At 46.6% G+C, this 26,089-nt stretch overlaps 1 protein-coding gene across 2 annotated transcripts in view; it reads left to right on the top strand.

The window, feature by feature from the left end:
* PSMC3IP (PSMC3 interacting protein) overlaps positions 1-26,089 on the top strand; it is a 330,428-nt gene that overhangs the window by 130,397 nt on the left and 173,942 nt on the right. For both annotated transcript variants that reach the window (XM_077459441.1, XM_077459440.1), the window contains exon 5: positions 25,840-25,985. In XM_077459441.1, the coding sequence (XP_077315567.1) occupies positions 25,840-25,985 (146 nt within the window). The remainder of the gene's footprint in view (positions 1-25,839; positions 25,986-26,089) is intronic.

Here is a 26,089-nt window from a genome sequence, read left to right as displayed (position 1 = left end):
GGGTTCTAAGGGGTCAATGGTATACAACAAGCTAAAAACCCTTTCCAAAAGAATGTCATCCTCCCCTGAGAGGTATACGGCTAGTCAGATAAGCAGTCAAGGGTAGAACACTTCAGTCCCTGTATATGTCATACAGTTTTTTTTCTTCTACCATTTAAAAAAAATAGAATTCTTTTTTTTTTTTTTTTTTTTTTAAAGATTATTGCTATGATGTCTCTTCATAGTAGGACTAAACATAGCAGATTCCCATTTAGTCATCGGGACCCCTTTTTTGAGGTCCCGATGCACCAGGTAGATCTTCCCAAATATTGGAAGATGCCTATTATTCCTCTTCGGAGGATCCTGACAGGGAGGGAGTAGCCTCACAAGTCAGGTGTTTGTATACTCCCTTACTTAACCTTTTTGTTGCCTGCAGCACAGGCTCTTGGGGTTTCTACCTCTGAGGTTCATTTGAACCTCCCCCATCTGGATTTGTTTTTTCCTATTCATGCATAGCTTATGTATTCTGAATGGGAACATTTCTGTGAAGAAATGGGGGGTTCCAGCAATTGATGCTGCAATCGCCTCGGAGAGCAGAGTCTCACATGTCCAGTGGATAATGTACTGATGTTAAAGGATCCAGCAAATTAAGGTTGGAACTTCCTTTTAAAGACGAGATGTATTTTGCAGTTCTTGCTGCAATTGGTGTATCCCAGTCCATTAACCCTTTAACTTCTGCTTCACTATTTTGGTGGAGCATATTTTGAGTCACTCTAATTCATTGAAAAATGTGGACTTCTAAGGGTGAAGGAACAGTTTGTAAGATACCTGAAATTCTGCCTGATCAGCAGGCCTGGCAATGGGCTGGTGTATCTGACGCACTGTGTCACAGATGCTATGAAAGACTCTGTGGCTTATGGCTTATACTTGGACTAGTGCATTCTTGCAGAGTTCCATGGCTGAAATATTGATCAGCCGAAGCACCATTGTGTCCCTTCCTGGGGTATGGGTATTTAGAGTGGATAAGTACGTCCAAAGGGGTAAAGCTCTCTATCAGTAAAAGGAGGTTCAAACATTTCTCTTTTAATCGTGCTGCTTCTACTATGCCTGGGGCATCTACCTTTAGGCAGTCTCGATGGTCTCAATCATCTGGTTCAGGGGAAAGTCCCCAAGGGCAGCACCAGGATCTTGGGGGCAGAAAACCCATGAAGCAGAATGCTAAAGCCTTCTCATGAAGGAGCACCCCCACTCGTTTGGGTGAGGGGAAAGGTCCTGCGATTCTCAAAATCTAGCAGGAACAATGTCAAGGGCAGAGGGATTTCTGCAATTTTTTTTCTCTAGGTTACGACGCCCGGATGGCTCAGTCGGCTTTGATCTGAGGGTACAGGGTTCGGGTCCCTGTTTGGGTGCTGCCTGTGGGGTCCTTGGGCTGCTCATGTGGCAGTTTTTATGCAAGAATTTCCATCTCCTCAGAGAATGTTCCCAAGGATCCAGAAAAAAAAAGCATTTCTGGCCTCTGGATCAGCTGTTATCCCAGTCGGTGATATTAGAGGTTCCCTTAATGGAACAGGGGGGTTTGGCTCAAACCTTTTAAGGTTCCAGAACTAAACGAATATCTGAATCGGCACTTAAACATCCAATCCTTTCAGAATTCGATCGGCTGTGTCCATCCTGCAAGGAGGGGAGTTGCAGATCTCCATGTGCCAAAATTTCCCGCTTACCAGAAATTTCTGTGGTTTGAAAAATATATATATTTTTTTTCAGTTTTGGCCCTGCCATTCAGCTTAGCCACAGCACCACAAGTGTTCTGAAAGATTCTGGCACCTCCTTTATCCAGGCATAGCGGTCCTAGCCTATTAGAACATCTACTTTTAATAGATCATTCAGTCTCTGGTCTAAGACCAGAGTCTGATCTCAGCCGTATATATCTGAAATCTCTAGGTTGGATTTTCAACCTAGGAAGATTCTCCTTAAAACTGTCAAGGAGATTACGGTACTCGGGGCGCTGGTTATAGATATCATAGAAGGTATGGTTGTTTGGATTATATTACCATATACCTCCATTACTTAAAAAAGGGGAATGTGTAGACCAAACAATTAACCCCTATCCGTATTTCCCCCGTCCCATCCTTGAAAACACGGGCCTTAGGAGAAAAAATACACAAGGACTACATATTCATGTGAATTTCGGACAAAATGCAGTCTCAAAAAAGATTAATAAGCCCTGCCAGTCGTTTCTAATACCCAGAAAGCACCCAGGAGGGTTCCAACTATGGCATAGAAAAGACCTCAAAAAGCCAAAATAATATTAACCATAGGCCACAAATTCTATAAAAAATTATATAAAATTGAAATTAAAAAAACAAAAAATAAATAGGCAAACAATTTCCCTTTATAGAGGGAGTGAGTACTACCTACTAGATCCCACCTCCTATGAAGCCCCATATGGGTCTACCAGGAACTCAGAGTAGGTACACACCATAAAGGCCTAACCATTATCAATAAAGGCATTGACGTCTACATCAATTTTAAGGCCATACGGAGTATAGCAACGTACCCTGGGTATCCAGGCCTTCTCCAACCTAGAAAATTCCCTAACTAGTAGCTGTCCCTCCAGTGGGCACTAAATGTGTCTATCCCTACAAAGAGTGTATTTGCAGGTTTACAATTATGGTGGATAGCATAGTGTTTAGATACAGTGTAAAATCTAAAACCACTATTTATATTTGTGATATGCTTGCCCCGCTTGGTCCTGCCAATGTATTGGAGCCCACATGGGCATTGTAATAAATGCACAACACCTGTTGAGCTACATGTAATGAACGGCTCAATTCTATGTTATCTCGAGGTAGTAGTAGAGACTAAGGACTCTGTTTTCCTCTGTTTGCTTTTGTTCAGTGTACAGATCTGACATCGGTGACACTGATGATAACCTGAGCGGTTTTGAAAAAAGGACACCTTTTTAGTAGGAGGATCTACCACAAACGCAACCCTATCCCGAAGGGAAGGGACTCTCCTAAAGATCACTTGTGGATTGGCTGTAAGGAATGTTTTAATAATCCTACTGTTGCCTAATGGGTGCTTCCCGAAGCATTTTTTAAATTAGATAATGCTGGGTTGAAAAATATGTAATAAACGGTACAACGGGTCTCTCCTTTGTTTTCCCTGGGCCCTCATTCAGCAGTATAGATCCATCAATCTCTGCTACCTGTTCCATTGTTCTCTCCAAAGATTGCAAATCATAGCCTTTCTCCTCCGGTCTCCTCTTTAAGATACCTGAGATCTGTAATGGTTAATATCAGTACAGTTCCACCTCATTCTTACAAACTGGCTTTTTGGAATTTACTCTAACCAAGAGTCAAGATGACAACTCCCCACAGGTATGAAGGCATTCCTATCAGTCTTTTTAAAATAAGAAACTGTTTTGAATGTACCTTCACTGTTTGTGATTGTCAGATCTAGAAAATGAATTCTCTCCTGGCTTGCTTCATGTACAAATTTGATGCCCCTCTTTGTCATTGATGTAGGAAAAAAATCATCCAATTGGGAGATGGTTTCATCCCAAAGGAGGAGGACGTCATCTATATACCTGGCCCATAGATCAAAATTGGGCTTTGGTCCTTGTAGATGACGTCCTCCTCCCACTTGGCCACAAATAAGTTGGCCAAACTGGGGGCATATTTTGCCCCCACGCAGTGCCCCTTTTTTTGAATAATGGAGGTATATGTTAATATAATCCAAACAAATAATACTTTTTTCTCTTTTATAAACCTGGTTATATATTTATCATGTTAATTTTATATTTGTATTTGTTAGAATTGGAATAATAATAATATAACAATGTTTCATCATGGTCTGAGAAATTGGAAAATATTTTTTTCTCAGTTTTTCTGAGATGGTCAGGTGATCACTCAGGAAAGAACCATGGTGGGATACATCAATTTGGCATCTAATGCTAGCATCTGGAGTTTATTCTTGAATAATTTGTTTTCCTTTTTACTATATCTATTGTTATAGTATATTTGGAGCTTCTTCACGTGTGACTACTAATGTTGAGCTGCCTTACTATCTCATTTGAATGCAGATGAGAAGTGACATCAGGGCACCATTGGTTTGTGGTATAATTAATAAAAAAAAGGATTTTTATTAAAAAAATGTAAAAAGTAATAAATACTATTATTCACATATTATGCTGGTAGCCATTTGATAGGGCTATCAGCTGAGCTCAATAGTGAAGTGTCAATTTGTGTATTTCTACCATTAATTTTTTTAACAGGTACGTTTTTATTTGCCTCCTTTAAGGGGAAAATTATTGGTACAATACAACAGCGCATCGTACAATACAAAGTACAGTGTTCAGTGTACAATCAGTTTTTCAGTCATTACATATCAACAGGATCAGGTCAAAGGAAGAGGATAGGAGATAAAACCAAAAAAGGGAGAGAAACAAAAAAGGGGAGAGGAGGAGAGAGGGGGGGGGGGGGGGGGGGGGAGGAGAACAGAAGTCAGGAGCCCGAATACGGCTCATAGTAAAAAAGCATTCATCAGCAATATATATATCATTCTTCCCCCAATAACCACATTCTAGCAGGTGATAAGAGATTGCCACAAACCCCACTTCCACGCCATCATCAGACTACAACAATTACACTCCCACCCAGCACCCCCAAATCTTGTCAAATTTAGACGGACATTTCCGACTCATATACGTCAATCAGCCCTTTCCATTGGGAGATCCCAGGGGGGTCAGCCTTCTTCCAGTTAAGCAGGATGGTCTTCCTGGCATAGAATGCAGCATAAAATACAAAAAGTTGCTTGTGTGTACCCACTGCCACTCCGTCACACACCCCCAAAAGCAGGACCATAGGATCCAGTCCCAATGCGAGACCCCTCACCGAGTTCAGAACCCCCACCACCTCCTTCCAGAAGGTCTGAATAACTGGGCAGTCCCACACTACGTGCATGAATGTCCCAACTGCCGTGCAACATTTCGGGCACCTATCGGAGCACAATGGGTATATTCTCGATAGTCTCTGTGGAGTGTAGTAGGCCTTATGGATAAACTTCAGTTGAATAAACCTATCCCGTGCCGAGATCATCGAGGGGATATAATTCTAAATCCCCTCTGTCCAATCCTTCCCCCCTCAGAGATGGGAGGTCAGACCTCCACTTGCAGAAAAGCTCAGTCTCCTCCACGGGCTTCGAAGTGGAGAGCCTAAGGTAGAGAGATGAAAGAATACGATCCGCTTGCTTGGAAATTAGGAACTTCTCAATCTGGTGTGAACATATGGAGATCCTGTCCGCGAATTGGGCCTGCGTCGCATGGCGCAGCTGCAGGTATCGAAAAAACATTTTATTTGGTAGCCCGAATTCCGCTTTTAGGGTGTCAAAAATGAGGAGAACCCCCCTAGGCATAACATGCTGTAGGGTCGTAATGCCATATTTGGCCCACAATGCAGGGTCTGGGACAGAGTGCAAGTGCTGCAACTGCGGATTGCCCCACAACGGCATATGGGGTGAGACATCTAAAGGGCCACCAAGTTTTGTCGACACCTGCATCCACACCCGCACCGTCGTTGTCATAGCGGACGTGATGGCTGGATGGGCCTTAGGGCCCCTAAAGACTAGATTACTAAGTGCAGCATAAGACCCCAGAATTGCCGCCTCCAAGTTGACCGCCGGGTTGGACCTCGATTGCACAAACCACCACCGCACCGTGACTAGCACCGCCGCCCAGTAATATTTTTTTCAGGCACGGCAAGGCCAGCCCCCCAGCAGACAAGGGTAGCTGGAGGGCAGTCCTCGCCACCCTGGGCACCGCTCCGGCCCATATGAACGCAGTGGTCACTCGATCTACCTTTAGAAAGAAGGAGTTTGGGATCAGGGTAGGGGTGTTCCGAAAGACATACAAGAACTTTGGCAAGAAGGTCATTTTTAAAAGGTTGATTCTACCCACCGGTGACAAAGGCAAAGACTTCCACATTTGGCATTTGGCAATCAGATCATCTAGGATTGGGTATACATTATCGTCCAAATATTGTTTGGGGTCCCCTCGCACCACTATCCCTAAGTATCGGAATTGTTGAACAAATTTCAGGGGTGTTGGCGTGCTCATATCCTGGGGGTTCTGAGAGAGAGAATAGCAAGGATTTATCCCAGTTGATCCTAATCCCTGAGAAGGAAGCAAACTCGTCCATGATATATAGAGCCTGTTGTAATGAGGCGGATGCATCAGGGAGGTAGAGGAGGGCGTCATCCGCATATAAGGATATTTTTTTCCCTAAGAAGGGCCCACCCGTGGCCCCTCAAACTCCTCCGATGCCCTCAAAAGTATAGCCAGGGGTTCCACTGCCAGCGCAAATGGGCCAGGGGACAGAGGGCATCCCTGCCTCGTGCCCCTGCCCAGCGAAAACTCCTCAGACACCATACCATTGGTGCGAATTCTAGCTACGGGGCTGTTATAAAGCATCTTAATCCAGGATATAAATTTAGGGCCAAAGTGGAAGCGTTCTAAAACCCCCCCAGAGGAATTGCCATTCGACAGAGTCGAATGCCTTTTCCACGTCGAGCGACGCAACGACTCCCTGCCCTTGCCCAGTCCTCGCTCTGGAGATGTGAGTATACAATCGCCTGATGTTAATGTCAGTGCCTTTGCCAGGCATAAAGCCCGTTTGATCACCATGAACTAGGGTCAAGATCACAGAATTAAGCCTGTTTGCCAAAATCTTTGTCACGATTTTTGGGTCGACATTAAGCAGCGAGATCGGGCGGTAGGAGGAGCAACACTCAGGGTCCCTATTCGGTTTGGGGATAACAACGATCACCGCCTCAGACATAGTGGGTGGGAGGTTCCCCTCCACCAGCATGGTGCAAAGCAAGTTGTGAAACTGTGGTGCAAGTACGTCAGCATGGGTTTTATAAAACTCCGCTGGTAGGCCATCAGGACCCAGAGTTTTTGAGACTTTGAGGGAGGCAATAGCCACCTGAACCTCCTCCAGGGAGATCGGAGCCTCCAGGCGGCTACGGTCGACATCAGAGAGCATCGGGAAGTCCACCCGGTCTAAAAATTGACCAAGTGCCTCCGGGGTAAAGACCTCTCTGGGGGCATATAGGGCCTTGTAATATTGCACAAATCTATCATTAATTTGAAAGGGGTCCAATAACATCTCCCCCTGCTCCCCCTTAATTCTGGCTATATGCGCTACCGAGGCCCTCTCTTTGGCCAACCAGGCCAGAAGTCTGCCCGTCTTCTCCCCCTGTTCAAAAATGCGCTGTGTTTGGGCCAACAACATCTTCCTGCTACCCTCCGTCCTAAGCAAGGAGATCTCCCTATGAGCCGATTGTAAGGCGGCATAGGTCGCTCCGTCGCCCCCCATCGTGTAAGACCTCTCCAGCTCCTGCGCCTTTTTTTCTGCTTCCTCTAATGCCCGCCTAGAATTCTTCCTGGCCTTGGAAATGGAAAGCTGGTACTGACCTCTGGCATAAGCATTGAAGGCATCCCAGAGCACCGTGGAAGCCGCGGTACCTCTGTTCAACCCCCAATAGGACCCTAGCTCTGCCTCAACTCCTGGGGCAACCCGTTCATCCGCCACCCAGTATCCAGAGAGCCTCCATAAAACGGGCCCCAGGTTGTGGCCCACCTCGAGCCGCAGCAGCATAGGAGTGTGATCAGATATGCCTCTGGGCAAAATCTCCACATCCACAGTGCGGGGTAGCAACAAAGCGTCCGCCAACAGCAGGTCAATCCTCGAAAATGAGCCATAAGTGGCCGAGTGACATGTGTATTGCCTGTCAGTAGGGTGTTTCCACCGCCAGATATCAGTGAGCCCATATAATTCCATCCATTTCAGAAGTGGGGAACTCTGGCCCATACCCATCCGGAGTCTATCCAGGGACGGATTCGGGGTCATATTGAAGTCTCCCGCCAACAACACCCCAGCGCCAGGGTAGAGTGCCATTATAGGGGTCAACTTAGTCAAGAGCTCCATGGTAGCTGGCGGGGGCACATAAATACCCATCAGGAGCATCTCCAGTCCATTGCACACGGCATGGAGTACTACATACCGGCCACCCGGATCCAAATGAAGATCAAGCAGGCTGAACTGGAGAGATCTATGCACCAGAACACTGACCCCCCTGGCATATACAGAGCAGGTAGAGTGGTAATACGCCCCAACCCAGGGCTTCTTAAGGGCCAGCATCTTCCCACCAGTCAGATGGGTCTCTTGCAGTATACAAATCTGTGGAGAGTATTTCTTAACATACGTGAACACCAGGGAACGCTTGAGCTTTGAATTTAGGCCCCGTACGTTCCAGGACAAGATGGTCAATGGAGCCATAATCCCTTCTCCCATAAAAACATAGTGTCCCTGGAACAGCAACTTGTACGGCAGGGGCCTGCCTGATAGCCTATACACCTCAACCTCCCCCAACCCCCCCCCCGGGACCCCCACCCCCCATAACAGAAAGTAGACACTCCCATCACTCCCCTGTCAACACTGAAAGAACGTACCAAGAACCCGACCCCATCTACACATAGAAAAAAATGAGGACACTGTATGAAGAAAGACCAATTGAACACATGAACAATAATTTCCCCTCCCCCCCTCCCTCCCTCCCCCCCACCCCGAAATCACCCCCCAAACTTCGGCGTGTCCTAATCCCTAACCAAACTTCCCTGGCATCTACCATGGGGGTGCATGGAAAGATGAGCACCATGAGTGCCACAGTCTTAGCACTGCAAGTCCGGTCCAATCCATCTTCCGGATAAAAGGGCCCTGCAGAGGCATACTTATACAAGTTCACCCGGCCAGGACCGGGGGCGCAGTCTTAAAAAGGAGAACCATTTCAAACAAATAAACGAAAAACAATGTTCAAAAAGAGAACAAAAAAAGGGGGGAGGAAGGGGGGGGGGTGATGTGACAGAGCTCCATCAGCAGGTGGGAGTCAGAGTCCGGGCCGGCTGGGCACAACAGGGGCAATAAAGAGCCAGCCGGGCAGCATCACCTCACCAGCATTGAAACAGGGTCCAAGCCTGCCCTCGCCAACAAGTCTGTAGGAGGTTCAGAGCAAAGTGTATAGAAGAAATGGGAGCATAGCAGTTACACAGCACCTCAGGGGCAGCTCACCGATCCTCCCGATTCCGTGGTAATGTGTCCAGCCAGGTCGCAGCATCGTCCGGTGAGGTGAAGAAACGGACCGTTTCGCCATCTTGTACCCGAAGTTGGGCCGGGAACAGCATGCTGTACTTAATGCGCCTGTTGCGGAGGTTCACTTTAACCTGGTCAAAGGACCGGCGTAGCTTCTGAGTGTCAATGGAGTAGTCCGGAAAGATCATCAGGCGCGCCCCTTCATAGGTAAGAGCCTCCACCTTGCGTGCCTCCCGCAGCACCAGGTCGCGGTCCCTGAAGTGGAGCAAGCGGAGAATGAACGTGCATTGAGGAGCCCCTGGGATGGCCCGGACGGCAGGCATTCTGTGTGCCCTCTCCACAGTGAAGAACCGCGAAAATTGCGCTTGAGGCAGAAGCACACGGAGCAGATTTTCAGTGAAAGTATGGGGGTCCGCACCTTCCGCCCCCTCAGGCAGTCCCACAATGTGGAGATTATTCCTCCGATTTCTATTTTCGGAATCTTCCGCTCTGCTTTCCAGTATTTTCACCCTGGTCTGCAGTGTTCTGAGTGTCCCAGAGTGGTCCCGCAGCATGTCCTCAGATTCGCCCACACGGCATTCCGCTTCAGTCAGCCGAGTGCGGAACGAGTCCATGTCCCTCCGGATGAGGCTAATGTCTAGCTGCACCGATTCTATCTTACCCGTCAGGGCAGACTGGCAGGTAGTTATGGCTTGCATCAGCACCGCGAAGTTGGACTGCTCCGACAGCGCCGGGTCTGGGTCTTCCGGCGGAGATGCTATGCGGGCCGCAGGCTTCGGGTCTGGAGATAGGCCAGAACTAGGCCGCGGCTTCGTTTTGGCTGATGCGGGGGTTCTGCGGCTACCGGAGCTACCCCTGCCCTTGGTCATCCCCTCCCGGGTCCGTGCGCTCGGGGTTAGGTACCTCTATGTGCGGTAACTGCAGGGCGAGGATCGGTTTTTGTGGATGGTCGGCCGGAGCTCACTCCATGTGCGTCTGCTCAGTCAGCCATCTTGGACACGCCCCCCATTTCTACCCTTAATTAGAGGTATGGGCATTTGCCTTATTACAAAATGGCGAGCTTGCGGAGGGACACCAGGAGCTCAGAGCTGGGCATTTCTAGTTTTGTCCATTGTGTATATATGGCGGTGAGTTAGCACGCCCGTGTCCCTGGAAGACGTCATCTTTGACAAAACCGCGTAGGGAGGAGCGGCGTGCTGACATCACCACAATTTCCCGCTTGTCCCATAAACGGGCAGCGATTGAGAGCCGCCTGAATCGAAACCTATTTGAAACACACTTTAATACATATACGGCAAGACTGTAAGTGCATTATTGTCGCTTTTTAATGGTTAAAACATTTTATAGAATTACGCTATGGAAGCTTTTCCATTTTTACATGGGAAATGAGTGTATAACAGTTACGCTGTGGATGCCTTGTGAAAGTTTGGAAACATCTTGTTAATTTTTGAAGCATCGGTTCAGTTAAATCTTAAGATTTTGCTGGACATTTATATCAGTCTGCTTAGTGGATCATTGCTCTAATGTTGGTTTAGTATTTCATTACACATAACAGATCATATGAATAATCATTCACTATATTCTTACAAAGTATTCGTTTTTAGCGCAGCTTTTTTTACCTTATATTTTGTTTGTGTTTGTCTCACATTAAGTGGCAGCAATTATCGCTCTTATATTCACCGACTGACACCGCTCCTCTCTTAGACCATTGGGTTTGTTACGCCACCTTTAGGAGAGGACTAGGCATGACATGTTAACATGTAATCTAAAAAACTAGAACTTTCCAGTTCCGCCCAAGGGGCGGTCCCTTGAATAACAACCCCACGGCCTGCCTTGAAGCTTCAGTTTTTTTCTGCCTAGTGAAGAAGGACCTAGGAACCCTGCGGGCCCATCGGTCCGTGGATTTTTGTTTTTTGGCAGAAGCTTTGCTTTTTGAGCAAGATTAAAGATCCTGTGATCTGCTATCAACAGCCGGCTGGGTGACAGGCTGGATACTCTTATCCTTGTAGTCTCCCCAGCCTGGCCAGCGAGCGTGTGCAGACCAGAGCTCCACGCTGGGTCGGCCATGACATGCCTCAGCTCCAGAGGTGGGCGGTGAGCGCAAATGCTCCGGGGCACACATATGACCAGGCTACTGTGTCAATGTGCCAGGCCAGCAGCCACACCGTACTGATCGGAGAGTGGGTCTGTGATGGAATGTCTCCCAGCTCTTCAGGACTGGTAAGTACAGCTCTCCCTGCTTCGGTGTGGCTAAGCAGCTGGGCATTCCCTGGGAGGTCGATTTGGGGGTTCCTCACCTCCCTCTCTTCTCTCCCTGTCCCTCTCTCCTCTCCCTGTCCCTATCTTCCCTCCCCCCTTCCCTGTGGGGGATGCTGCATGGGCTGCTGAGTGGTGTGTGTGCCATATACAGGGGCTCTCTGGGGGGGTTCTCACCTGGGGGGGACTGCGCTGGCTAGCTGTGCCCTGGATGTGTGTAGGTCTCTCCCTGGAGGTATCTGGAGGCTGTCTGTGGATCGCTGTAGCGCTGTTCACCGCCATTTCTCTGCCTGTTTGTTCACTGTCCCTCATGGTATACAGTGCTTGGCGGCCATCTTTGGTGGGGCAAGGAGCAGCATGCTGTCTCTGCTGGCTCATGCTGACCCTGTAGTTCGGCGGCCATTTTCCCTGTGATTATGTCCTTTATACTGGACGCTCGGCGATTATTTTCTTGAAGCCTGAACACTTTTTTGATCAGTTTCAGTGCCATCGCAGCTTTGCACAGCGCGGTGGAGTCTCCTATGCACCTGGGAGCTGACACAGGACAGACACTGCTAGCTGGACAGCGCAGAACCAGTTAGGGTGGTGAGTCCTGCGGGAAAGAGCCACTCAGCCAGCAGAAGTTAGGAGGGTGGGACCATCACTGTCCTAAGTCCCCAACAGGTGGCAGACAGGGTAGAGTCAGCATGGCTTCAGAAACTGGCGTTTCTTGCCCCAAAATCCAGGCAATTGCAACCGGTTCGCCTACAGACTGTGCAGTGCCTCTGGACGCTTTGTCGGCGGTCCTCAATTTTTTCGTTGCCAAGATGGAGGCGGTGCATGGGTGCAAAGGTGGTAAAAACAGCCCCAGCCCCCCCCCCCCCCATCCTCCGGGAGAGCTCTGATGCAGACTCTGGCCCTGCTGAGGCTGGTGACCCCTGCTTTGTCGTTTCAGATGACGCTGACCAGGACCGATCGGACAATGAGGATGAGTCTTCGTCTGGCTCTGTGCACGACAAAGCGCTTGTTGGAGGACTTATCACAGCTCTGCGTGATACCCTGAAAATTCAGGAGGCAGCAGATCCCTCCTTTTGGGTCCGTAAGCCAGCCCGTTCACCTAAGGTGTTACCGTATCTAACTTATTTTCATAAGTTCATTTACAAGGAATGGGGTCGACCACAACTGACCTTTTGGTCCCCAAATACATGGCGCTGCGTTACTCCTTTGAGAGCCTTCTCAAGAAGTGGTCGGCTCCTCCGGTCATGGACCCCCCAGTATCCAGGTTAAACAAAGTAACCACAATCCCGGTAGAGGGGAGGACCCCACAGACAGACAGGAAGGCCGAGGCAGTGGCTCGTTCCTTGTTTACGGTTGTGAGGTCAACTATGCGACCAGTACCGGCATCCACACTTGTGTCTCAGACACTAACCGAGTGGGCAAAACCTTTGCACCGTGAATTGGGAGAGCAACAGGCTTCTCCTGTGTGCGTGTAACTAGCTGACCAACTAGTGCAAGGCCTGAAGTACATTTGTGACGCGGCCCTGGATACTCTCCCTCTGTTATCCAGGGCTTCAGTGTCAGCAGTGGTGCTGAGGCGCCTGATTTGGCTAAAATGCTGGTCTGCTGACCAAGCATCCAAAAAAGCCCTGACGGATCTTTCCTTCCTTGGTGACTGGCTCTTTGGAGCCTCATTGGATGGCATTTATTAAAAATGCCACAGGTGGTAAGAGTACACTACTCCCACAGGCCAGGAAGGCTAAGGAGCCATGCCGTAGACAAGGGCCCTCGTTCTCAGCTCACAATCGGCTTTTTCATCCGCCCGGGGCTTCGACCAAGCATCCCCAGCCTGACAGGATGACCTCTAAAGGACCAAAGTGTCCCTGGAACCGCAAGCCTGCTAGCAAAAGTGCTACCGCATGAAGGTTTGCTGCGGGCGGGAGTAGCCTTTGGGAGCTTGCAGCCCAGCCCGGTGGGCTCTCGGCTGTCAGACTTATGGGTCTGCGATCCGGTTTCCTCAGGCTACAAGATAGAGTTCCTCTCTTGACCACAAAACAGATTCTCTCCCCCACCAGCATACCCGTTCTCCCGTCTCGCCCTATTGGGGGCAGTAAGAGACCTGCTGTGTTGCGGGGTGATAGTACCTGTTCTGCACTCGGAACACTTCCAGGGGTTCTTCTCAAACCTCTTTGGACATACCCCTTCCTTTTTGGGGACTACAATCTTGGACCTGAAAGCCCTCAATTACTTTGTGAAAGTACAAAGGTTCAGAATGGAATCAGTTCGCTCAGTAGTCGCTGCACTCCATCAAGGGGACTTCCTGGCACCTTTAGACATCCAGGATGCGTACCTGCACATACCCATATGCCTTTGGCATCAGAGGTTCCTGCCATTTGCAGTCAGGAAAGCTCACTACCAGTTTGTGGCTCTCCCTTTTGGTTTGTCATCAGCCCCCCGAGTCTTTACCAAGGTATTGGCTCCTGTTTTGGCGTTGTTGCGGCAACGCTGGATCGCGGTCATGGGATACCTAGACAATCTCCTACTGAGATCATCTTCCAACTCAGAGTTAGAGGAGGATGTGGCAATCGCCATGCAGACCCTGCAGGAATTTGGGTGGCTGTTGAACCTAAAAAAGTTGGTGATCGTCTAGGCTTACTGCTGGACTCCACGGAAGCGAGTGTTTCTCCCTTCAGACAAGCTGCAGACTCTCAGAGCCATGGTAAAACTGTTGAGTGGACGTCGCTACACTTCTGCATGCGAGTTCTGGGACTCATGGTGGCCTCCTTCAAGGCAGTACCGTATGCCCAGTTTCACACCAGAGTCCTGCAGAAGGAGATTTTGACAAAATGGGACAAATTTCTGTTGTCCCTGGATCGACAGATTCAGGTGAGCCAGGTAGTCAGGGATTCCCTGCTCTGGTGGCAGAGGTCCCTGGTACTTCGATCCTGAAAGTCGTTCCTACTTCTGAAATGGACAGTGATCACAACGGACGCCAGCCTGACCGGCTGGGGTGGAGTAATGGGAGGTCAGTCGACACAGGGCCTCTGGTGAGAGCTGAGAGCGATCAGGCTTTGTGGTGTTGATAAGACTTTAAGGGTGTCCGATCAGGATCCAGTCAGACAATACCACGGCTGTGGCATACGTCAATCACCAAGGAGGAACAAGAAGCTCGGCCGCCACACGGGAGGTCACTCACATTCTTCAGTGGGCAGAGCGACATGTCCCGGCCCTGTCGGCCATTTACATCCCGGGAGTGGAGAACTGGCAGGCGGACTACCTAAGTCGCCAAATGCTGGACCCAGCAGAATGGCCGTTGCATCCGGAGGTGTTTAGGCTACTGTTTTCACCTGCGATGGGGCACACCAGACGTGGATCTTCTGGCTTCCCGCCTCAATCGGAAGGTAACGAGATTCGTGTCCAGGACAAGAGATCCTTGGGCAGACGCGCTGGTGTCTCCGTGGGATCAGTACCAGCTGATCTATGCCATTCCTCCACTGAAACTGTTGCCACGCCTGCTCCGCAGAGTAGAGGCCGAAGGGATCCCAGTAATACTGATTTCCCCAGATTGGCCTCAGCGTCCTTGGTACGCAGACCTACTGCGCCTGGTGGCTGACACCCCTTGGCAACTGCCATTATGAAAGGACCTTCTGTCTCAAAGTCCGATTTTGCATCCTGCTTTACCATCGCTGCGAGCTCCGAAATCTTCTTCTCTGAAGATACATCATCGTACCTGGAAGGCCTACATCTCCATGTGTAAGGAGAAAGGATGGAGTCTGCGCTTCTTTTCTGTATCCAGGATCCTGCTGTTTCTACAGCAAGGAGTAGACCAGAAATTGGCTTTAAGCACCATCAAGGGACAAATATCAGCTTTGGCTGTCTTTTTTTCAGTGACCCCCTGGCGTCTCACTCTCTTGTGAGCACTTTTGTTCAAGGGGTCTAACATGTGGTTCCTCCAGTGCGTCCACCGTTACCCCCATGGGATCTGACTCTGGTGTTATCGGCGCTTCAAAAACAGCCATTTGAAAATATCAGAGAGATCCCTCTGTTGACTCTTTCCCAGAAAGTGGTCTTTCTAGTGGCCATTACTTCGGCCAGGAGGGTTTCGGAACTGGCAGCCTTGTCTTGCAAGTTGCCTTATCTGGTTATCCACAAGGATAAGGCGGTGTTGCGTCCGCAACCTTTTCTCCCGAATGTGGTGTTGGCGTTCCACATCAATGAAGACATTGTGTTAACATCTCTGTGTCCTAAACTGACACAACATCCTAAAGAAGTGGCCCTTCACTCCCTGGACATAGATTGGGCTCTGAGGGTGTATTTGTCTGCTACGGCTCCCTTTCGGAAGTAGGACTCCTTGTTTGTTTTTCTGTCGCTGGCCCAAAGTAATGCATGGCGGTCTCATCAGCCACCATTTCCAGGTTGATCAGACAGATTGTAGTACAGGCCTACGCCTTGAAGGGGCAGGTGCTCCCCTTTCCGGTCACGGCCCACTCCACAAGGGCAATCGGAATGTCTTGGGCCTTCTGACATCAATCGTCTGTCGCTCAAGTGTGTAAAGCCGCGACTTGGTCGTCTGTTCACACTTTTACAAAATTGTACAAGGTATATATCAGTGGATCGGCTGATGCCTGTTTTGGCCGCAAAGTTTTGCAAGCGGCTGTATAATTGCAATTGCATATACATTTTTTTCCTGTTTGTTTTTTTTTTTTTTTTTTTTTGTAAAAATCCAGTACTTTTAAGTAAATGCACTGTTGCATTTGTTACCGCAGTTCTGGTGCGGTTTGAAGGCTCTCTGTTGAGGAGCACCCTGTTTGTTTGTTTTTTTGTGGGTAAAAAGGGTTTAGTTATTCCCACACTGTAGTTTTTGTGGGTAAAGTTTATACTAGTTCCCACATGCCATGGTGGGTGAAGTTATATGCTGTTTTCCCACCCCTCGTTTTGGCACTGCTTGGGGACATGGTCAGAATGGTCTGAAAGGAGCTGTGTCAGTCGGTGAATATAAGAGAAAATAGGATTTTTTGTACTCGCCGTAAAATCCTTTTCTCTGTAATTCACCGACTAACACAGCACCCGCCCCTCCTATTTTTCTTTGTTATACTGCTTGTTGATGTACTGAAGCTGCGCGGCAGCCTGTGGGGTTGTTACCTAAGGAACAGCCCCTTGGGCTGAACTGGAAAGTTCTAGTTTTTATATTACATGTTAACATGTCATGCTTAGTCCTCTCCTAAAGCTGGCATAACAAACCCAATGATCTAAGAGAGGAGCTGTGTCAGTCGGTGAATTACAGAGAAAAGGATTTTAAGGTGAATACAAAAAATCCTATTTTTTTTTTTTTATATTTCGATTTCCCTTTTTGAGTGATAATTAGACAGCGCTGTAATGCAACTTTTTACAATATATTAAGTGCCTCATGGTATGTGCTTTTGTGTAGCTACATACCATTTCTCAGTGTCCTCACAGCTCCATCCCAGCAGACATCCGCAGGGGATTTTCTCAGCCCCGCCCGCTGACTGTAGCTGGTAGATCAGAAGAGAGGCAGGCCGGGCAGTCACATGAGCAGCGAGGACACTCTGAGAAATGCGGTATATAGCTACATATTTTTTAAAAAGCACATACTGTGGGACACAGTAGGATGAGATTCATTAAGACGCAGTTATTTTAACACATATAAGAGTACGCTCTGAGCGCTCTCCCAGGAGAGGTTGGGCAAGTCGTGATGATGTCATCCACCAATCGATTATGCAGCATTGTGGACACCCGAATGAATGCTGTGATTAATTTCAGCACCCCTACGTGGCAGTGGCATATGTCAGTCACCAAGGCAGAACAAAGAGTGTAATGGTGATGCTGTTGGCATCCGGCGTTCTCTAGGGGGCGGAATGCAATGTGTCAGCGCTCTTTGCTGTGCACTTCCAAGCCATGAACAATTGGCAAGCAGATTATCTCAGTTGGCAGGCACAGGGTCAATGAGAGTGATCCCTGCATCCAGGCATGTTTCATCAACTGTCTGCAGTGAAGCATACTCAAAATGAATCTTTTGGAATCTCGGCTCAACAAAAAAAGTGCCAAGGTTTGTGGCAAGGTCGCAGGACCCCCTAGCAGATGCCACAAATGGTCCGGTGGCACTCTGGAACTAGCATTGCCTCCTTTACGCTTTCCTTCCTCTCAAGCTTCATCCCACTTAATTTGTGCCCCTGTTGCACAGGATAAAGGCAGAAGGGCTTCTGGTTGTTCTTTTGGCCCTGGATTGGCCCCTCCAACCCTGGTACCCCACCGTGGTGGAACTGGTCGCAGAAAACACTTGGAGACTACCTCTCAGGGAGGATCTGCTGGCCCAAGGACTGATCTTCCACTCTGCTTTACGATCGCTGGCATTGACTGGCTGTTAAAGAGGAAGTAAACCCTGATGGGTTTACTTCCTCTTTCATTCCCTGCAAAGGCAAAGCATAATGGACTACTATGCATCGCATAGTAGTCCATTATGTGTCACTTACCTGACACAGGAGCCAGCGAAATCACAGCTGTCCTCTGTAGTCCAGCGCATCCATCTTCTCGGTGGGGTCTCACAGCTCCGCCGCTGTCATTCGGCGAAGCCGCGATGGCGTCACTCCCGCGCATGCGCACGGGAGCCGACACGCGCGGCATCTTCGTCGTTGAGCGGTGCCTGTCTTCGGGCAAATATCTCCTAAACCGTATAGGTTTAGGAGATATTTCTTGGACCTACAGGTAAGCCTTAATCTAGGCTTACCTGTAGTTCAAAGTGTGTTGTAAAGGTTTACAACCACTTTAAAAGCCAGGTGTTAAGGGACAGAGGCTTGTCGGGGTCAGTGATCCCTACTATGCTGAAGGCAAAGAAGTCTACCTCCTAGGAGGATCTACCATCATACTTGGTGGGCAACTGGGTGTTGAGAGAAAGTTGGCCTTGAGTACCAGCAAGGGCCAAGGGTACGCTCTGGCAGTCTTCTTTTAACTTCCTCTGGCCATGCATTCTTTGGTTTCTACCTTCATTTAAGAGGTTCGGCACGTGGCTCCTCAGGTGCACTCTGTTGCCACCGTGGGACTTCACTCTGGTTCCCTCTGCCCTCCAGAAGCCTCCGTTTTAAGAATATTCTCTTGCTTAGAATGTCAAAGAACTTTACCTCTTTTAGTGGCTATTACCTCTGCACACAGAGTGTCTGAGCAGACGGCCTTATCCTGTCATTCTCCCTTATTTGGTGGTTTGCAAAGATAAAGTGGTTCTCCACCTGTGCCTGTCATTCCTGCTGAAGGTTGTCTCCAATATTCATTTAAATGAAAACTTTGGTCTGCCTTCTTTGTACCCAGACCTTCACATCCCAAGAAATTTTTGCTTCATGCCCTGAATGTGGTTTGGGCAATTCTGGTGTATCTGGTGGCTATTGAGTCTTTTCAACGGTTGGACTCTTTGTGATTGCGGACGGGCCGAAGAAGGGGCTGGTGGCATCCTCTGCTACCATTTCCAAGTGGATCAGGCAAAGGGTGGTGCATGTGATCGGGTTCCTCTCCAGGACACAGCACCCACCCCTCTGTGAGCTTGATATTTCTGACACTGCTTGTTACAAAACTGGATGCCTATAGCAGAGAGGGGGTTTTATACCATCTATAGCTATAACCCTATGGTTAAGAATATGAAGAGGCTGTGGCCGTCGATAAACTCAAATAGATTTTACAGAGAGTTACAAAAAATCATAGTTTTAGTGCAAACACAATATACCCAATTTTTGGGTAAAATATGAATGTGGGGGGGGAGGGGGTGGAGGGTTTGAATAAATAACGAACATGACCAGTCTTTCACTGATTTTCCCAGAATTCTGCTTAAAGATACAAGTGCGATTTTGTACATTCCCTGCAACAATGTCATTTTTGGTTAGATATTCCCAAAGAGAAATCCTATCTAAAGGGATGCAGGTTCTTCCACTTTCCTCAATAGAACCCCGTAAATGCAGTAGCTGTTTAATAATTATAAAATCACTCCCATTTGACTCAAAACCCAAGGTGGTTTGGCCCTCCCTAATATTTGGTGGTATTACCAATCAGTGCAATTAGCTCAGATCTCTGTAGCCTACTCCAGGGGCCCTAAACCAGACTGGCTACTGATGGAGAGACAAGCGACACCCCGCGACAAACAATAGATTACTTACTCTGGGCTCTCCCGCGACGCAGACCAGCAATACTAGCCCCAACCCTTTCTCACTCTATGTACTTATGGGACAGACTTCAAAAACACTCAGCCCTAACCTCCCCCATTTGCTCACTGGCACACTTATTCCACAACCCAGAATTTTCACTGGGTCAAAACATACTTGCGTTCAAATGGTGGCTAGACAAAGGCTTATACAGGATTGGACATTTCCTAAATAACATGGGCCCCCTTACTGTCCGATACTGTGTAAGTTGGAAATGCCTGCCACCGAAAGATGCAGACTATTTCAAATTGCTCACTTCCAGCGTTCCAATTGGTCTGATAATCCAGAACCCCCAGGTACTGACTGCATACAAAACGTTGTGCTCCAACATAAAGCATCAGAAGGGGGTTATGTCCATTATCTACAATTCTGTAGCCAGAACCTCAAACGAACCGCTTTATGCCCGACTTTGGGAATTAGACCTGGCATTTGAGTGGGACTTGAATAAATGGTATTCCCACAGATCTTTCAAAGGCATCATGAACATTTCTCTTATGGAAGCTAGCATTAAAACCATAACTTGTTGGTATCATGTCCCTGCCATCCTGGCAAAAATGTTCTCAGATTACCCCCCCCCCCTCCATGTTTCGGGGGATGTGGCCACATTGGCTCTCTACTCCATATATGGTGGACATGCCCTTGGCTAAGGAACTTTTGGAACAGCTTTTTCCACTTATTGCGGAAGATTACAGGCGTAGCAGTGCCACAGGTTCCGGAAATAGCATGTCTCAATGTCCAAGTAGAGAAAATTTCCAAACGCACCCAATCTTTGATCTTCTATATGCTCTTAGGAGCCAGAATCACTATTGCCAAGAACTGGAAAAGCTACACAGTTCCACTAGCTAGAATGAAACGTAAAATCTCCTGGTTTGTGGCCCAGGAGAAGATTGTCCGCAAGCTACTTGAAAACACCCACAAATTCAAATTAGTTTGGGAACCCTAGGCGAACTACATAGGTATTCCAAGAATTCCAGGTGTGTAGTCGATCCCGATTTACCTTCTCTCCACCTACGTGACCTACTTCCTCTTTTCTTTTCACCCTTTTTCTTTCCTGCTGACACTTCTTTCCCCAGCTTTAATAGATCTTCTATTCCTTCTGCTCTTTCCTTCCTTCCTTCCTTTTCTTTCTTCATATGGAGACAAAACATCTCTCTTGTCTGATTCCCTTACAAGTGGATCTCGGCTATTAACATTAACCACTTCCCACCCGGCCAATGCATATATACGGCCGGGTGGGAGCCGTCTACTCCTGATAGGACGTTCAGGAACGTCCTTCAGGAGTAGTGGGATCGCGTGCGCGCCCGCGCAGCGGCGCGATCCCGATGTGCTCGTGTCACCCGGACACGGCCCATCTCAGATCGGCAGGAGGGCTCTGTGATTGGCCCTCCTGATCACATGACGGCCGTGTCCAATCACGGCCGTCATGTGATGTAAACAAACAGCCGGTTGCTAGGCAATCGGCTCTCCTCTCCTCACACGGAAGTCACCGCTGAGGAGAGGAGAGCAGAACGCTGCAGCCGGCTGATGATCAGTGAGTATGGGCTGCTTTTTACAGCTTTTTACTCACTGATCATCAGTGTAGTGTAAACACACAACACACCACACAGTACAAACACAGTCCCCACACATGTCCCCAAAACACACATGTCCCCAAAACATACATGTCCCCAAATAATAAAAACACATGTCCCTAATAATAAAAACATGTCCCCCACATATGTCCCACTAAAATTACATGTCCCAATGATTATCTGCACACATATGTATGTGATCACCTGCACACATATGTACATGATCATTTGCGTACATATGTCCGTGATCACACAAACCAATTATTATACACTTAACGGAATTTGTTTTACCAAAAACATGTAGCAGAATACATTTTGGCTTAAATTTATGACAAAATTTGATTTTATTGGATTTCTTTTCAAATAGAAAAAAGAAAATATTGTTTTTTTTCCAAATTTCCGCTATTTTTGCGCTTATATCGCAAAAAAAAAAAAAAACGGAGTCGTGAATAAATAACACCAAAATAAAGCTCTATTTGTGCGAACAAAATGATAACAATTTCATTTGGGTACAGTGTAGCATGACCGCGCAATTGTCACTGAAAGCGCTAGAGCGCTGAAAGCTGAAAGTTGGGCTGGGAAGGAAGGGGGTGAAAGTGCCCTGTATTGTAGTGGTTAATCTATCCTCTTACCTGGTACAGTCTAGGCCAGTGATGGCGAACCTTGGCACCCCAGATGTTTTGGAACTACGTTTCCCATGATGCTCCACTACACCGCAGAGTGCCAGAGCATCATGGGAAATGTAGTTTCAAAACATCTGGGGTGCCAAGGTTCGCCATCACTGGTCTAGGCCATAAAGTAAGGCATTCAGGATCAGCTACATAATAACATACAGCCATGTATGCTTGAGCCTTTGACCGCTATATTCAACGTATCACGAACAAAGTAACATTAATGGCAGATCAGTGTCATGCTTCTTCCCTTCGACCGGCCACATAATTTTCCAGGAGGGATTGCTTTGGTTCGTCTTCTCCTGTGTTCCCCTTGGGGTGGAGAAACGGGCCAATACGAGCAATCTATCTCTGTTTATCTCCGGTTACAATATGGGCCGATGGAACTGTGCCGACCTCATTCTACACTAGGATATTCTGACTGTATGTACTTGCCTGGTCTCGTTTTAACACCGAACTTAACCCTCCCTCGGGCATGGTTACTTTACATTAGCCTTAACTAGTGGTCAGACTTGGTTGTTTCTGTTACTGTACACATATGTAAACTCTGTTCTATCAACTGTACTGCCTCACTGGAATTTGATATTACCATGTATCTTTGTATGATATAAAATTAATAAAAATATTGAAAAGAATTCACATGGATACAGACAAACAAACCGCTATTTCTTTAGAATAATAGAAGGTTGGGACCTGAAACAACTTTTGTTAAAATCCTTGCAACGTACATAATCACCCAAGGGGGAGTGTTTTTTGTTCTCCAACAAAAGTGGAGTTGTTCTTTAACCACTTCAGCTCCAGAAGATTTATTCCCACTTCATGACGGGACGTTTTTTACGATATTGCACTGCTTTACTTCAACTGACAATTGTGCGGTTGTGCGACACTGTACCCAAATAAAACCTCCCCCCCACAAATAGAGCTTTCTTTTGGGGGTATTTTGATCACCTCTGCGGTTTTTATTTTTTGCACTATAAACGAAGATCGACAAGTTTGAAAAAAAATAAAAGATTTTTTTACTTTCTGCTACAAAACTTATCCAATGAAAAAAAAAAAGAAAATAAATTTAGGCCAATAAGTATTCTGGTAAGAAAAACCCAATAAGCATATATTGATTGGTTTTGCGCAAAATTTATAGCATCTACAAACGATGGGGTATTTTTATTTATTTTTTACTAGTAATGGTGACAATCAGCGACTCATAGTGGGACTGCGATATTGCGGACACTTAACTTTTTTTGGGCACCAGTGACACTAATGCAGTGATCAGTGCTAATGACACTGGCCAGGAAGGGGTTAACATCAGGGAGCGATCAGTGTAGAAGAGGTTTTTACTAGGGGAAGACATCGATCCTTGTTCCTGCTTTGCAGAGACACCGGATTCATGCCTTCTCCCCTATCAGAATGGCGGTCCGCCTTGTTTACGTAGGCAGACCACCATTCTGTCTGCAGGATGATCGGCGGGTGCTGACAGACAGAGTCTGCTGTACCCGCTGATCGGCTCCCGCTGTGTATAATCACAACAGGAGTGGGTCGACACTGGCACACATTCAAGTCTGAGAGCAAGCAGAGGACCTGCTGACAAGAGAGCCAGGTGACTCTGTATGTTTTTTCATTTGAGTACTAAATGAAGTTTAAGCCCCTGCGTGAATCCTGAATCCTTTTGCTTTTGTTTTGTTTTTCCATTTAATAAACGTGGGCCACCAGGCCCTTAACCATGACGCCTGTTTGACATGGACTCACTGCACAGAAAGAACATCTATCACTTGAGCTAAACACCCCCAATATCACAAAATACAGTGTGTGTGTGTGTATATATATATATATATATGTGTATGTGAGATCCTGTGCAAAGCTGCCGTCCTGTAGCAGTAAATCTGTTATATGACGGTCAGAAAGTGGTTAACCATGAACGAAGGCCCTAGAATTATTGCACTCTCCAAGTTCTTGAGGATACCTCACATGTGATGCAATTGGTGTCTATGTAGACATGCTCATTCTGCGCTGTGTGCGTTAACATTTCTTTTTTACATTTTAATTTATTTTATGCAATTTACTTTTTTTTCTTTTTCTTTTTAATTTTTTACTTTATTGCTATGACAAGGGGGCTAAGACGCCCCTTATGTGATAGTATGGGAATGTAAAAGGGATAAAATGCAGTATAGTCATTGAGAGACTTAATAGATGGGGGACACAAAGGTTAAGTTCAATATAGACTCTAAACCACACTGAATGGTTGCTACTTCTCTGGACCAGGTCTTGAGTACTCTAATGTACATATAAAGAGTAAGCAGTAGAGGGTGCCACCATCAAAGTAAATTTTTTTTAATTATTTTTATCGTTAATTTTAATAAAACTCTTTACACTTAGATGGGGGCACCCTGCCTATTCTTTATGGAGGGGTGGTGCAGAAGCCTCTTTGGAACCCCTTTGACCTGCCCTTTTTTTTACTTTAAAGCTGTTCACCGCTTTTAAAGCTTGTACCAAGCTCACAGCTGCATAAGCAGCTGTGTGCTTGATTTAACCACTTGTCTACCAAGCCATTAATTAATGTAATGTACCTTGGTAGACAAGTGGTTAACCGCTTGCCAACCAGCCGCCGCAGTTTTGCTGCGGCAGAATGGCATGGCTGGACGAATCGACGTTACCTTAAGTCGCTTTGCCTTTTGGCCACTAGGGGTGCGCCCGCAGCATGTTCCCGGAGCCGATGCGAGTGCCCGGCTGGCGCGATGACCACTGGGCTCCCATGATTGCTCGTGACAGAGCAAGAACCAGGATCAGTGTGTGTAAACACACAGATCCCGGTTCTTTCAGGGGAGTAGAGACAGATTGTGTGTACATACTATGTATGAACACCAATCTCTCTCTCCTCCTAGACAGTCCCACCCCCCTACAGTTAGAACACATCTAGGTAACACAGTTAACCCGTTGATCCGCCCCCTAGAGTTAACCCCCTTCCCTGCCAGTGACATTTATACTGTAATCCGTGCATTTTTTTTAGCACTGATCGCTGTATAATTGTCAATGGTCCCAAAAATGTGTCAGTGCTCAATTTGTCTGCCGCAATATTGCAGTCCCATTAAAAATCGCAGCTCGCCGCCATTGCTAGTAAAAAATAATAATAAAAATGCCATAAATCTATCTCCCATTTTGTAGACACTATAACTTTTGTGCAAACCAATCAGTATCACTTATTGCGATATTTTTGGTTAAAAAAAATGTAGAATACATATCTGCCTAAACTGAGGAAAAAAAAATAGTTTTTTTGATTAAAAAAAAGTAAGATATTAGAGCAAAAAGTAAAAGATTTTTTTTCAAAATTGTCGCTATTTTGTTTATAGCACAAAAAATAAAAACCACAGAGGCGATCAAATACCATCAAAAGAAAGCTCTATTTGTGGGAAAAAAAGGACATCAATTTTGTTTGTCATAGTGCCATGCAATTGTTAGTTAAAGCTACACAGTGCTGTATTGTAAAAAATTGCCTGGTCATTGAGCAGCCAAATCTTCTGGGGCTGAAGCATTTTTAACATGACACTTCTACATTTACAAACCTTGAGCTTTCATTATTTTATTGTGATTAAATAAAATGGTTTGCAGAATAGCTACCAATTGTCTATCAACTGTTGCAATATGGGTTATGCAAGGAATGCATTGTTTTGAAGCATTGGGCGACCACCATTTGAGTTTTTCTTTTATTTCCGTCAATGTTTTTTCAGCCTGTTTGGAAAACTTGCATTTTTTTCATCTTCATGCAGTTGCCACTTCAATGCATCCGTTTATTAATATGTTTTGGCTTCTTTATTTACCTTGCTAACACTGTACATATATTTTTATATTTATGATACAACAGTGAACTGAATGCATAAAACGACATCCTTTATAGTCTATCTTATATTTTATCTGTGTTTTTTTTTTTTTTTTTTTTTAACGCTCTTTATTCATTATTTTTTTTGGGCTAGCAAAATATCCCCTTGACAATACTTTTTGCCCGTACCTGTGTACAGTTGTAATATAAAAGCCTCACTTTTTGTAGAGCTAAAAGATTTGAATAAATCAATGACAAATGAGGAGATGCTAAAAGAAATTAAGCAGCTGAAGGCGGAATGTAGCAGACATCAGGAAAAATTACAGAAGATAAAATCTGCAACCAATCACGTTACACCAGAACAGAAGGAGAAGGTAAAACTTCTAACCGCTAAACATTTTTGGCTACCTTTTTAATGACATATCTGCATTGCCCCTTTTCTGACATTTGTATTCCTCAAAAATATAATTGTTTTAAT

Source organism: Lithobates pipiens, unplaced genomic scaffold (genome assembly GCF_037356315.1).
Source record: "Lithobates pipiens isolate NorthernLeopardFrog02 unplaced genomic scaffold, aLitPip1_a1.2 Scaffold_28, whole genome shotgun sequence".
Classification (NCBI taxonomy): Eukaryota; Metazoa; Chordata; class Amphibia; order Anura; family Ranidae; genus Lithobates; species Lithobates pipiens.
Note: the sequence above shows the minus strand (reverse complement) of the source record. Positions and strands in the feature narration are given on the sequence as shown.